The sequence below is a fragment of the Staurois parvus genome, unplaced genomic scaffold (assembly GCF_062004578.1).
Source record: "Staurois parvus isolate SC_StPar_1 unplaced genomic scaffold, SC_StPar_1.0 ptg000501l, whole genome shotgun sequence".
Taxonomy (NCBI): Eukaryota; Metazoa; Chordata; class Amphibia; order Anura; family Ranidae; genus Staurois; species Staurois parvus.
Window position 1 is genome coordinate 36,622 of NW_028318297.1, and position 13,930 is coordinate 50,551.

At 43.0% G+C, this 13,930-nt stretch overlaps 1 protein-coding gene across 3 annotated transcripts in view; it reads left to right on the forward strand.

Moving 5' to 3' along the window:
• LOC149452032 (uncharacterized) overlaps positions 1-13,930 on the forward strand; it is a 206,678-nt gene that overhangs the window by 24,575 nt on the left and 168,173 nt on the right. For all 3 annotated transcript variants that reach the window (XM_089689859.1, XM_089689857.1, XM_089689858.1), the window contains one exon: positions 10,026-10,081. In XM_089689859.1, the coding sequence (XP_089545985.1) occupies positions 10,040-10,081 (42 nt within the window). In that variant the 5' untranslated portion in view covers positions 10,026-10,039. The remainder of the gene's footprint in view (positions 1-10,025; positions 10,082-13,930) is intronic.

A 13,930-nucleotide genomic window follows, 5' to 3' on the forward strand; every position in this document is an offset into this window, starting at 1 on the left:
TTATTAGGAAGCTTCTTTTCCTCAGGCAAAATGGGCCAAAGAAGAGATTTAAGTGACTCTGAAAAGTCAAAAATTGTAAAAAAAATCTTTCAGAGGGATGCAGCATTCTTGAAATTGCTAAGATATTGCGGTGTGATCACAGAACCATGAAACGTTTTGGTGCAAATAGTCAGCAGAGTCACAACTTCGACTCAGACGCCAGCAAGGTGGAGGTGGGATAATGGTATGGGCTGGTATTATTAAAGATGAGCTAGTTGGAAATTTTTGGGTTGAAGATGAACTCAACCCAAATCATCTCCCAAACCTACTGCCAGTTTTTAAAAGACAGTTTCTTCATGCAGTGGTGCAGTCAAAAGTGTGCATTTTTCAAGAAGAACAATACTTCACCGCATGCATTGAAGTACTCCACTTCATAGCGCATGCATTGAAGTACTCCACTGCATGACTGGCCAGTAAAGCCCTTAAAGATGAAAGAATAATGTCATGGCCCCCTTCCCCACCTGACTTAAACCCTATTGAGAACTTGTGGGCCCTTCTGAAATGGGTGCTTTATGGTGAAGGAAAACAGTACACCTCTCTGAACAGTGTCTGGGAGGCTGTGGTTGCTGCTGCAAAAAAGCTGATCGTCAACCGATCAAGAAACTGACAGAATCCATGAATGGAAGGCTTATGACTGTTATTGAAAAGAAGGGTGGCTATATTGTTTTTTTTGTTTTTTAAATATCAGAATTGTTTATTTGTAAATTTTGAGTTGTTTCTTTTTGTCACTTTAACATTTTGAAAATAAACAAGTGAGATGGGAAAATTTTCATTTAGTTGCATAATAATTCTGCAGACTTCTTCATGCACACTTGACGTTTTTACAGCTGCTGTTTTTGACTTTTGATGTTTTTTTCTACAGCTAGTAAACCCCCCCCCAGCATGTTATCCTATGTGTCCATGCACACATAGACTGTGTGGGATTAGCTCAAGTGGGGGGATCTCCTTCCCTGGGACAAAGGTAGACCGCACAGCAGGCTTTCGTCAAAATCTGACTGGTTGTCAGTTTTATTAAAAAGGTTTGCAAGAAATATCAAAATAAACAAAACATCAAAATAAACCCTTGCCATCCAGGCACTAACTAAACAGAAGATGATTCCTCTCTCATAGGTGAAGGGCTTCTCCCTGTCACCAAAACAAAACAACAGCAAACCTTTTCTTGTAGGTATAGTACGCACACACAGCTCTCTCAGAATACCTCTCTGAGTCCCAGGCCACGAGCGACTCCTTGCTCCAGCCCTGCCCTTTTTGTATCACCTGTTGGTGGTCATTAGTGGAGTTCAAACTCTGGTTCGGAACCACCTCTGCCATTGTGGCCCCGAAAACCCGGAGTGGACTCCACCTTACACCTCACAGTATGACCTCATACGAGGTGACACATATCTTCCATCCATCACTTTGCCGTTCATACTGTCACAACTGTAATCAACATTTTTTGGGCTGGAAATAAACCCAGGATTAGTGGGTTGCTAGAGGAGTTTTTTAGCTTTAAAAATGGTCTAAAGCTGCAAAATGCGATAAAACACCGCAAACCAGCATTTTGGATGTTTTTTGGGCCAAAAATTTTTTACTTTTGTTCAAAAACAGCTAAAAACGCTGCTAAACGCTAATGCAAAAACGCTAAAAAAAAAGCTGAAAACTCACATTTTTAACATGACTTTACACTGCTAACATTACCAGCTTTATCAAAACGTCCAGTGTGCATGAGGACTAATAGTTGCCCAATAATTGTGCACACAGATATTCTCCAAAGAAAGCCAAAACCTCACTTTTACTTTCTTAAATATTCAGGTTTGAGGTTTATTAATATTTTGGATTGACTGAGAGCACTATAGATGTTCAATAATTAAATTAATCCTCAAAAATACAACTTGCCTAATAATTGTGCAGAGTGTAGATCCAATGCTCACCCCAGTCTGGCCAATGAGCGCACGCAGACCATTAGTTGCACATTGGGTTGGCTGTGACAGCCTCATCCTTAACTGGGGCAGCCAGCAAGTTAAATATCTTGTGGGGACAAATGACCAGGCGTCGGAGTCCGTGCCACAGTGTTACACTGGCCAACAGCCCGCCGCTTTGCTGGAGAGGAAAATCTATCATGGGAGCCTTTATTGCACCCTTCACTGGGTCAGTAAGTAGATGCTCCCTCCCTTCCCTCCTTGGGCACTGTGTGGGGTATGGGTACTCCCCCCAGGCCTCTGCTATTTCCGCCTGTCCCCGCTGCTTGGGCTCCCTCTTCTCCTACCTTCCAGTCCCTGGAGCTTGTGCTCATTTGTCCTGCCATCCATGGGTGGGAGGGGAGCCTTACTAGTAGTCCCTGCAGGTACTGCATGGTGGCGGTCCCTTCTGGAGTCTGGGAGGCCGCATTGCAAGTGCCATGTGCTTTACTGTAGCTCATGATCTGGCGGCCATATTGGGGTGGATGGGAAGGGTGGCCATTTTGCAGTGGACTTTCCCATTGGCTTGAATGGGAGCTGGCTGGGGAAGTGCATGGCACCCATTTTATGTGGCAGCGGCCATCATGTCAATGATCCCCTTGGACTTGTGTGGGAGCTGGTTGATGATGTGCATGGAGGTCATTTTCTTGTAGCCCTGTGGTGGCCACATTTCCTTTTCTTGGATATAGAGACTTTCCCCATGACAGGAAGGCTCACTTTCTGAGGCATAGTTGGCACAATAGCATCCACAGCTTGCTCACTGACCACATTCACAGGTTGCATTCATGTTGGCACCCACAGCGCTCCCCTGGTGGTTGGGTGGCAGTGAGTCCTCTCCAGGGTACTGATTTTTGGCTGTGCCTTGCCGAAGTGTGTGGGCCGTAGGGAGTCATAGGTGCACGTGTTCCTTCCTGATCCCCATATGGAGGTGGTGTGTTTCTTAAGGTCTTCTGTCTCCCTAGACGTGCTGTTGGCTAACCTGGAGTCATTCAACTCCTGAGTGGTGATAGCTTTCGTTCTTAAGGTGAGCAGAACGAGCCCCTCGCCGTCACCTGTATCTTCGAAGTTTCTGAGACTACTTTGGGCTCTGCAACCACTGGCTCTATATTTTCTTCATGCCCTAAAGATGCCTCCCCTGATTCCTTGGACAGCAAGGTAGAGTCCTCTGCAATAGTAATCACACAGGATAGAGCGCTGGTGACTGTGCTGCTCTGTGCAAGCGCCGCTTATAATTGAGGACTGGGGTGGCCAATGACATGCCTGTCCCCTTTTGCTACGCACAAGCTGGCTAGGTCTATTTAAGGTTTTTTTCTTATCCTGCATACTTTGATAAGTTTATTTACAAAGATTGGGAACAGCCGAAGCATCCCTTTTGTGGTTCTGAAGTGCTTAGCAGTACATTACCCCTTTGAGAAAGCCCTCTGAAGAAGTGGACTTCTGTGATGGATCCCCCTATTTGGAGGCTGAAAAAAAAGCAGTCATGATACCGGTGGAGGAGTCTTCCTCCTGTAAAGATCCTGCAGACTGCTGGGCAGAATTAGTCGCCTGCTCTATGTTTATAAAGATAGATGCAATCAGTGAGCGCTTCAAATGATAGCAGCTATAGCACACAAGGCAACCAAAAAATAAACCTCATAAATATATGTTTAAGAAGTGCAGCGCTAAAAAGTATATACTCCAATAAAATATGTTATACTCCGTATGTTCCCCAAATCAGATGAATAATAAAAGTAACACAATAAGAAAATATTAAAAGTGATCAGAATAAATAAATCAAAATAGTGACAGTTCGTGATGAGTGATCTATACAGGCGTTGCTAGTGACTTCCCGATCCAGTGGTCTGGTGACAAATAGTGAAAATGCGCACTCACCAGATGCATATTTTCAATACACATGTGATACATAAACCAGAGGTCCCCCTCATGGGATGGGATGAATGAGCTGGGCCGTCTTAGCGGACTCTCCTTCCTCTGGGTGTAGCGCAGCCAAACCGTTGTCTCCCTCTAGGAAATGGACAGGGTACTGGGCAGTCTACACCAGGGCGTGCGTCATCCTTAGGGTGGTATCGTGTCACAGACTCCTGATGCTTGGGCTCTGGAACGGATGTAATGCTCACCAAGGAGTCATGGCCCCTCTGATGAAGTGCTATCGCACGAAACGTGTTAAAGGGGCCTGCACGCCGTGACGTCTATTGCACATTGGTCAGTAATTGTTTTTACTTGCTTTTATCTACATTTGAGTTATTTACCACGTGGATTAATAAACGCCAATTTTAAACTACTCCACTATGAGCTATTAAGCATTCTAAGAGGTTAAACTCTTAGAATGCTTAGTCTACAATCGACTGAGCTCCTACCTCACTGACAACAACCTTCTTGACCCTTTACAATCTGGCTTTCTCTCACTACACTCCACTGAAACTGCCCTACTAAAACTCACCAATGATCTACTAACTGCTAAAACCAATGGCCACTACTCCGTACTCTTACTATTTGACCTCTCTGCGGCTTTTGATACTGTTGACCATCCCCTCCTCCTCAAAAAACTCCACTCTCTTGGCCTCCGAGACTCTGCTCTCTCCTGGTTTTCCTCCTACCTATCGCAGCCCTCCTTCAGCGTTACCTATAACTCTGTCTCCTCCTCTCCACTCCCTCTTTCTGTAGGTGTCCCTCAAGGTTCTGTCCTTGGACCCCTTCTCTCCTCCGTCTACACCTCCTCCCTTGGTCACTTGATAAACTCCCATGGATATAAGTACCACCTCTATGCTGATGACACACAAATTTATCTTTCTACTCCTCACCTCGCCCCTTCAGTCTCCTCTCGCATTACTAACCTACTAAGTGATATATCGGTATAGATGTCACTCCACTTCCTCAAACTCAATCTTTCCAAAACTGAGCTCTTCATATTCCCTCCAGCCCGTGCCCCCTCCCCTGACTTATCCATCAAGATCAATAACACAACCATCAGTCCCTTCCCTCATGCCAGGGTGCTAGGTGTAATCCTAGACTCCCATCTGTCCTTTCAGCCCCAAATCCAATCGCTGTCAAAATCGTGTAGACTTCTCCTCTGCAACATCTCCAAGATACGCCCGTTCTTAACGTCTGACACTACTTAGCAACTTATTTACTCCCTGGTTATTTCTCGCCTTGACTATTGTAACTCCCTCCTCATTGGCCTACCTCATCGCAGGCTATCCCCTCTTCAGTCTATCATGAATGCTGCTGCCAGACTTATCCACCTTACTAACCATTCCATATATGCCACCCCTCTCTGCCAATCCCTCCACTGGCTTCCCATTGCCCAACGGATAAAATTCAAAACATTAACAATAACATATAAAGCCATTTATAGCTCTGCCCAAAATTACATCACCAATCTTGTCTCCAAATATCACCCAAACGATACTCTCCACTCCTCGAACAACCTCCTGTTCTTTAGCTCCCTTATCTCCTCCTCCCATTCTCGTCTCCAGGACTTCTCCAGAGCTTCCCCCATCCTCTGGAACTCTCTACCCCATTTTATCAGACTATCGCCTACTCTGCTCACTTTTAGTTAAAAACGTATCTTTTCAGGGAAGCCTATCCTGCCCTCAGCTAATAATGAAATCTTCTATTCCTCCTAACAGTCCATTCCCCACAGTTATTGCCTTTTGTACCACTAGCCCCTCCCTCTTAGATTGTAAATGCCAAGGAGCAGGGCCCTCCCAACCCTCTTGTATTCTACTGTATTGTTGCTGTATTGTCTCCCATTATATTTAAAAGCGCTGAGCAAACTGTTGGCGCTATATAAATCCTGTATAATAATAATATGGAGATCACAATGTTCTCCCTGCAGGACTTCAGATAGCTCCTGAACCTCAAGAATTCTGCCCTGACCAGGGGACTTGAGTATCTGGGCCTGAGTCCTGACTCAAAGTAGGCCACAGTATTTTTCTTGGTGGACAAGCTGGGTGTCCATCCATGTTAATTTTTGGTGGCTCAGATTTTGGTCTCCAACGGGGCGTTGCACAACAGCTTACCTTGAGTACCATTAAAGACAAGTTTGTCTTTGCTGTCTTTTTTCGACATCCTTTGGCCACACATTCCTTGATGTGCACATTCATCCAAGGGATTCGTCATGTGGCGCCTCCTGTGTGTTCCCTTGCTGCCAACATGGGACCTGAACTTGGTTCTTTCGGTCTTCTAGAAGCCTCTTTTTGGAAGTATTTTGGTTATTTCTTTTTTTTTCAACGGTTGCCTTCTTAGTCGCCATCACTTCTGCGTGACAGGTGTCAGAACTAGCAGCCTTATCCTATGAGTCTCCCGCTCTGGTCTTGCACAAAGATAGGGTGGTTCACAGTCCATGTCCTTCCTTTCCTCCGAAGGTGGTGTTGGATTTTCACCTGAATGAGGACATTGTCCTGCCTTCCCTGTGTCCACCATTATCGCATCCTAAGGAGGTTGCGTTGCACTCCTTGAATGTGATCTGGATGGTTTGTGTGTGGCTGTGTGCTACAGCCTCCTTCCGGATGTCGGATTCTCTTTCTGTGCTCATGGACAGTCCAAAAAAAGGCCTGGCGGCCCCCTCTGCTTCATCTGCCATTGGATTTGACAGACAATTGTTTTGGAATATGTCATTAAATTTCAGGTTCCTCCCTTCCCCGTTGCGGCACACTCCACCAGGGGGATTAGTGCCTGCTGGGTGTCCTGACCTCAGGTGTCTGTTTTATCAGGTTTGCAAGGAGGCTTGTTGTCTATGCACACTTTTAAAACCATTTTAGAATTGGGATGCTTGTTTTGGCCTCAACTTTTTGCAGGCTGCTGTTGAAGATACCTTGTTTATGGTTTGCCCGTCCCTTCTTGGGACGCTGCTTTGGGACGTCCCTATGGTCAAGAATGAGAAGAATGAGAAGAACTGTGTCTGTCAATTACCATAAGATAAATTGGGACTTTTGTTACTCACCTTAAAGTCCCTATCTCTGAGTTCATTGACGGACACAGTACCCACCCCTAATTTTTGCAGTTTATACCTTTTTGATACCTGCTTTGTGACTACCCGGCTTGCCTATAGCAGAGAGGGGGTTTATACCAGCTAGGACTGCCTATAGACTGTGTTCTTTTTCTCCCTAGTTTCCTACTGCTGTGGATGACACTATAAAATGAAGAGCTGTGTTCATCAGTGAACTCAGAGAAAGGGATTTTATGATGCGTAACAAAATTCCCATTGTTCATAAAAATGTTCGTTTTCCCCTACTCCTACCTATCTTGCATAACCTGTGTAAAAAATAAAATGTGCAACAGCTGGTGTTTCTGGTGTACACAGGAGCTAAAGTTGTGGGATCACGTGACCGAACCTTCTTTTTTTTTTTTTTTTTTTTCCCCCCCTTTATGCAGGATTGGTAGGAGGAAGGGGGAGGGAATATGTTTAAGAGTAATTAGTGTTAGGTTTTTTAACCACTTCCTGTCCGGACATTTTTACCCCCTTCCTGTCCAGGGCAATTTTCAGCTTTCAGCACTATCACACTTTGAATGACAATTGCGCGGTCATACAACACTGTACCCATATGAATTGTTTACCATTTTTTTGAGACAGATAAAGCTTTATTTTGGTGGTATTTATTCACTGCTGGGATTTTTATTTTTTTTGCTATGTAAATAAAGTCCCAAAATTTTCAAAAATGTTTTTTATATAAAATTTTGCAAATAATCTTTCATCATAAATCTTGGCCAAAATGTATTCCGTTATCTTTTTAGTAAAAAAAAAAAAAACAAATTAGTTTATAACCAAAAATTATAATTTTTAAACCTTTTTTTTACATTTTTTTTATTTATTTTTTTTAAACGTACTGTCACCATAGCAGTACAGTGTCACCATGGTGACACTGTACTACTTGTGGGGGTGATGATTTTTTTTTTTTCTTACAGTGATTGCTTTTACACCCATATAGGATAATTTCTCTTTCTGTCTGCATTCTTTCAGCCATTGAGAACTACTGAGTGAGCTGTGATTGGTCACAGCTTGTCACATGGTACAAGGCTGTTGTGAATATCCTTGTACCATGTGATCTCTGTGATCATTCACAGATTTCACACGTAGTAAGCAATGATGTCACAAGTGACATCTTGCTTACTACTTTGCATGTGACCACTGATTGGCCAATGAGTGATCACATGATCGGGACCTCGTACAGAGGTCCCGTCCGATTGGTGTTTCACTGTGTCCAGAGGACACGGCGGGCACCGGATTACGGTGCTGCGCGCTCCCAGCTAGAAATGGCAGGTGTCGTTTATGAACGGCAACCCGCCCCTGGAGTGCCACCGTCCTGCCATTTATAAACGGCAGGCGGACGGCAAGTGGTTCACTTCCAGTGGTAGTCTGGCTTTTTCTAGCACGGGCTGTGTTAATGTGTGAATCCCCTAGGGGTGCTGGCTTGCCATAGGGTAGAGTGTTTTATTCTAAATTTATAGCAGCGCAGGAGGTGGTTTAGAGTCTTTCTGTACCTCAAAGCTTCAATAGGAGATAGATTCACTATTTGTCCTGTCCTCAGGACCTCAGAAAGAAAACACTGCTTCAAAATCCACCATTGTGAGATAAATAAGAAAACTGATCACTAGAGTTTATACTTCCAAGACAGATCTCCTCCTGCGCTTTTATGTGCCCATTGCACCAGATGATAGGCATTTCATGGGCATTTTTTCACCAAGCCACCGTAGCCCAACTGTGTAAGGCCACCACATGGTCCTCTGTTCATGCTTTCTCAACTGTTGGCACAATTATGTTTGCTTTGTTTTTAGCCCACCCTTTTTGTTTCTTGCTTAGGAATGTTCCAGGGACTATGAATACTTTACCTGCATCCTGTTTTTTTCTGAATAAGATAAGAGGAAGTTTGACTTGTCTCTAAGTTCCATATCTTTGAATACAGCACAGGACACCTTCCATTCTTTGGTTACTCTGTATTGCTTTCTAAAAAAAAAAAAAAGAGGACTTACAAAGTGGAGTAGGGTTATAGGGAAAGTTGCCTAGGAAGTATGCCCTCAAACATTGTCTGTATCCAGTCACCTGAAGATATGAGCCTATAACACAGAATACTGTAAGATATGAAATTTACAGGCAAGTCAAAATTCCTCTTTTTTTCCTTTATTGTTTCGTCTTAAAAATGTTTTTTCTACCTGGATATATTCTACTTCCAAAGCTAGGTAAACACTATTAGAATTTCAAACGAAAATTTGTATGAAAATTGATTGTGAACAAATGTTTCTGAAAAGTACATTGAAATGCCATTGCGAAGTAGTTCAAGATTTCATTTGTTTTTAACATTTCCATTTTGGAATGCATGGACTTTACCAAACAAAAAACCACAGAAACTGTTAGAAATTCCTACATTTGAGAAAAAATTTCCATCCTGCTGCAAATTTTCTGGCAACTGCAGTTAAAAATGAGTGTCTCTTTGACCACACTAATAATTAGGAAAGCGAATTAACATTTGTAGAACGAATGTCGAACTAAAATCTACTAAAGTATACCCAGCTTTACTCTTCAGTTTGGTTCTATGGAATAGACATCTCTCCCCCCCCCCCCAGTCTTGAGGAAATCTCCAAATGAGTTAGTCCTTTAAGTGAACTCCCTCTACACTTGATTGTGCAATACCCTCTTTTCTAGAGAAAATTCAGTACTCTACCCATCGATGTTCAGTGTCTGCCTTTTTACATTTGACAGCATAGATAGTCTCATGTCCAGACTACTTCCATGTTGTACTTTTTCTTGTTTCTGGATCTCTGAATTTAAATTTTTTTTTTTCTTCGTTTCCCATTGAAGGTCTTCATCCCCCTCATCCTTTAGTTGAATTCAAGGGGTAATGGCATTTTGGGCAACCTCCCAGGGGTTTGAAGCTTTACAAGACTGTCCGCCCGAACCTTGATAAAACTTGCCCACAAAAATGTTGCTTAAGTGGAGTGTGCAGGTATCTCCTCCAGAGGAGGAAGAATGAAAAATGTGTATGCTTTTTTGATAGTCTGTTCTATTCATATTGATATGACCCTTGCTGAGGCTGCTTGATTCTTTTTCAGGACATTCTGGAAAAATGAAGAGATTCTTCGAGACTGAAGACTTCTGTTCTTTGGAGGCAAGTAGACATGACATTTAGTAATCCAACTTTGCCCATTCACTATAATCTGTAGAATCAACCCCCAGGATGACAGCAGGTAGGATTGTCTCAATTTAAAATGGAAAGCTGTTGCAAATTTTTCAGATAAAGGCCTGTGAAGGAACATAGCCCAATTTTGTCATGAAATGTTTGACAGTGTGGATGCTTGACGGAAAAGGCCTGTAACTGACACATGGCTAGCCAATGTTATTGTAGCCAAAGAAAGGCTTAAAAGATAAGGAATCTCAGTGAGGATGTATCGTCAGAGTAGAATTACTGCTGCCTTAAGGCCTGGATACCCAGAGGTACATCTCATTTAAGGAAGGTTGCTTTAGTAGGGATTTTAGCTTTATTTCTGACTTTAGGAATCGCACTGCCAAATGTGTTTCTGCCCAGCAATAGCCTGTGAGAGTGGAGAGACTTGTACCCGGATAGTACTGAAGCTGAGCTCCCTGTCTAGAGCCACCTTTGTACCCGGATAGTACTGAAGCTGAGCTCCCTGTCTAGAACCACCTGTAAGAATTCCGGAACCTTGTTCAAGGAAAGTGATAAGGGATCAACCTCTCCCTTTACTGCAAACGTGTGGAATCTTTACCAAAAGATGGTATGTGTAATTTGTAGAAACTTTTCTTGTTTGAGAAGAGTTTTGTGGGCTGATTTTGCAAAGGCTGCCTTATTCTTTGCCTTTCATTTGTCAAGCCATCGAATTAAGTTGCTTCAGGTTTGGATGAAGGATGCCTAATCAAAAAACTATAATAGTACTGCAATTGAAGGAGCTGTCGCTGTTCGCATTGCTAGCAGAAACCACAGCCGATTCTGCCAAAAGGTTAGAATTGCTATAGCTAGAAGAATCTTCAAAAGTATCATCAGGATGAGAGGCTTTGGAGAGAAGATTTAAACTCTGCTGAAGCCCCATGTGGGAGTGAACTTCTTGACCTCCTGCCAAGGGACAGTAATGCCTGGAAAAAATGCCAGTAGATGATTGACTGGATGGCATTGCACTTAGGTCCACATTTGATGTTCACCACTTCTTGAAGATCCCCTAAAGGTATTTGTACACCAACCACTCATTGCAATTCTAAAAATGATGGATTAGGCTATGGGACCCGGAAGATATGAGACAGTCAATGAGATGACATTCTTTTCCACCTAGCAATATTTCATCCCTGAATTCTGAAGTAAGGACCAGCTCGTTGTACCCTCCCTAATTGACGATGCAAGTACCACTGGTATATTGTTAGTAGCCTTGTGTGGCACTCCGACATCCATGGTTCAAATTATTTCATTTCTTCGTTTTGCCTCATTCCATTTTGGAAATTCAAAGAACAAGGAACTGGACAACTACAGTATGTGTATATGTCCTGTACAGAGTAGTCAGAGCAGTGTGCTCCCCATTCTTTCCAGCTGTTGGTGGTAGCACGTGTGATCACCTCCATGGCGTTGATGATTAAGACTGGTAGAAAACGTCAACCATGTTAACCTTGGTTTGATGAACTTGCAAAAGTAACAAAATCAACCTGCACACCCCCCACATAATAAATACATTCAAAATGACATTCAGATGACTATGCAAGTGATAACACCCCACCTTGTATCAAAATACCTAACAAAATAGTGCAGAACTACTAATACATAAATATACTGTACATGTACAATACATAACATAAATGTATCATAAATTTGTAAACATGCTATATACAGTGCATCCAGAAAGTATTCACAGTGCTTAACTTTTGCCACATTTTGTTATGTTACAGCCTTATTCCAAAATTGATTAAATTTTTTTCCTCAACATTCTGCAATCAATACCCCATAATGACAACATGAAAGAATTTTCTTTTGAAATATTTTCAATTTATTAAAAATAAAAAAAAACACACGTACATACGTATTCACAGCCTTTGCCATGACACTCAAAATTGAGCTCTGGTGCATCCTGTTTCCACTGATTTATCCTTGAGATGTTTCCACAGCTTGATTGGAGTCCACCTGTGGGAAATTCAGTTGATTGGACATGATTAGGAAAGGCATTAACCTGTCTATATAAGGTCCCACAGTTAACAGTGCATGTCAGAGCACAAACCAAGCCATGAAGTCTAAGGAATTGTTCATAGACCTCCGAGACAGGATTGTATCAAGGCACAGATCTGGGAAAGGGTACAGAAAAATGTATGCAGCATTAAAGGTCCCAATGAGCACAGTGGCCTCCATCATGCATAAATGGAAGAAGTTTGGAACCGCCAGGAAACTTCCTAGAGCGGGCTGCCTGATGAAAATAGGCAATTGAGGGAGAAGGGCTTTAGCCAGGGAGGTAACCAAGCACCCGATGGTCACTCTGATAGAGCTCCAGCATTTCTCTGTAGAGAGAGGAGAACCTTCCAGAAGAACAACCATTTCTGCAGCTCTCCATCAATCAGGCCTGTATGGTAGAGTGGCCAGATGGAAGCCACTCCTCAGTAAAAGGCAAATGGCAGCCCGCCTGGAGTTTGCCAAAAGGGACGCTCAGACCATGAGAAACAAAGCTCTCTGGTCTGATGAAACAAATATTGAATTCTGTGGCCTGAATGCCAAGCGTTATTGTCACAATCATGCACACAGAGATGGGCGCAGTCATCCATTCTGCTCCAAACAACTACATTTTTGGTATTTCTCCTAAACTCCCAAATCAGTCTTCCTCCTCCGATTTCCCTCCTCCCTCAGGAATGCGTTCAGCATACCTTGCTAAGGGGCTGTCCATACAATCCTCTTGCCAAATAAGGTAATTGGCTTGTCTGTTGTAGGAAGATCCCAGTTGATTTTGTGTAGGAAAAGAAGCTGTTATGCTGTGTGTGTAGTCAGAGAAGTGAGAATCTCCTGCGTTCAACATCTTGCAGAGAGAGAGAGAAGAAGAAGATCTCCCTGCCTTAATATCGAAACTAACAGTGGGAGATCAAAGCATCCTTTTGGTCATGAAACTTGAAGCTGCTTAAAACCAAGGCTGACTGGCAAGTACTTTAACCCTTTAAACTCCTTTCTGTTATCGGTTTGCTGTGCTCTGTATATTGATATATATGTATATGTATGTATGTGTGTGTGTGTGTATATATATATATATATATATATATATATATATATATATATAATGTTACATCTTCTTTCTGTAAATATTTTTACTGCACCCTTTTGACCTTTTGGTAGTAAATCGTACTTCCTAAAAGTGTTAAACTGTTTCTATAGCTCCTGAAAGTAACTTACGAATCCCTGCCTCTGAAGAGCGCTACTATGAGTATTTAACCCTCTGTATAACCGGTCTGTGGAGATAGTGGGATACTGACGGTTAACCAATCATCCTAGTGTATTGCTGAGTTTCCTCTTTCTCTGTATAAAAAGGAGGTGATGGCAGTGTGAAGGATTAATTGCATAATTAACCTGACCCAGTAACATTCGCATTCAGGCTGCCGGTACGTCGATTGTGGTCCAATTAGCTGGAAAATCGGTGTGCAGGGTGCAGCTGGGTGTGGCATTGTTATGCACGTGACATTGCAGTTTTTGATTGGCTAGTCCTTCGGTCATGAGTTTGGTGAGAAGGCCTGGGGTCTGACGCCGCGCCCGTCAGTCATGTCTGGAGGAAACCAGGCACCGCTCACCACCTGGCCAATATCATCCCTACATTGAAGCATGGTGGTGGCAGCATCATGCTGTGGGGATGTTTTTCAGCGGCAGGAACTGAAAGACGAGTTGGGATCGAAGGAAAGATGAATGCAGCAATGCACAGAGACATCCTTGATGAAAACCTGTTCCAGAGCGCTCTGGACCTTAGACTGGGGCAATGGTTCATCTTTCAACAGG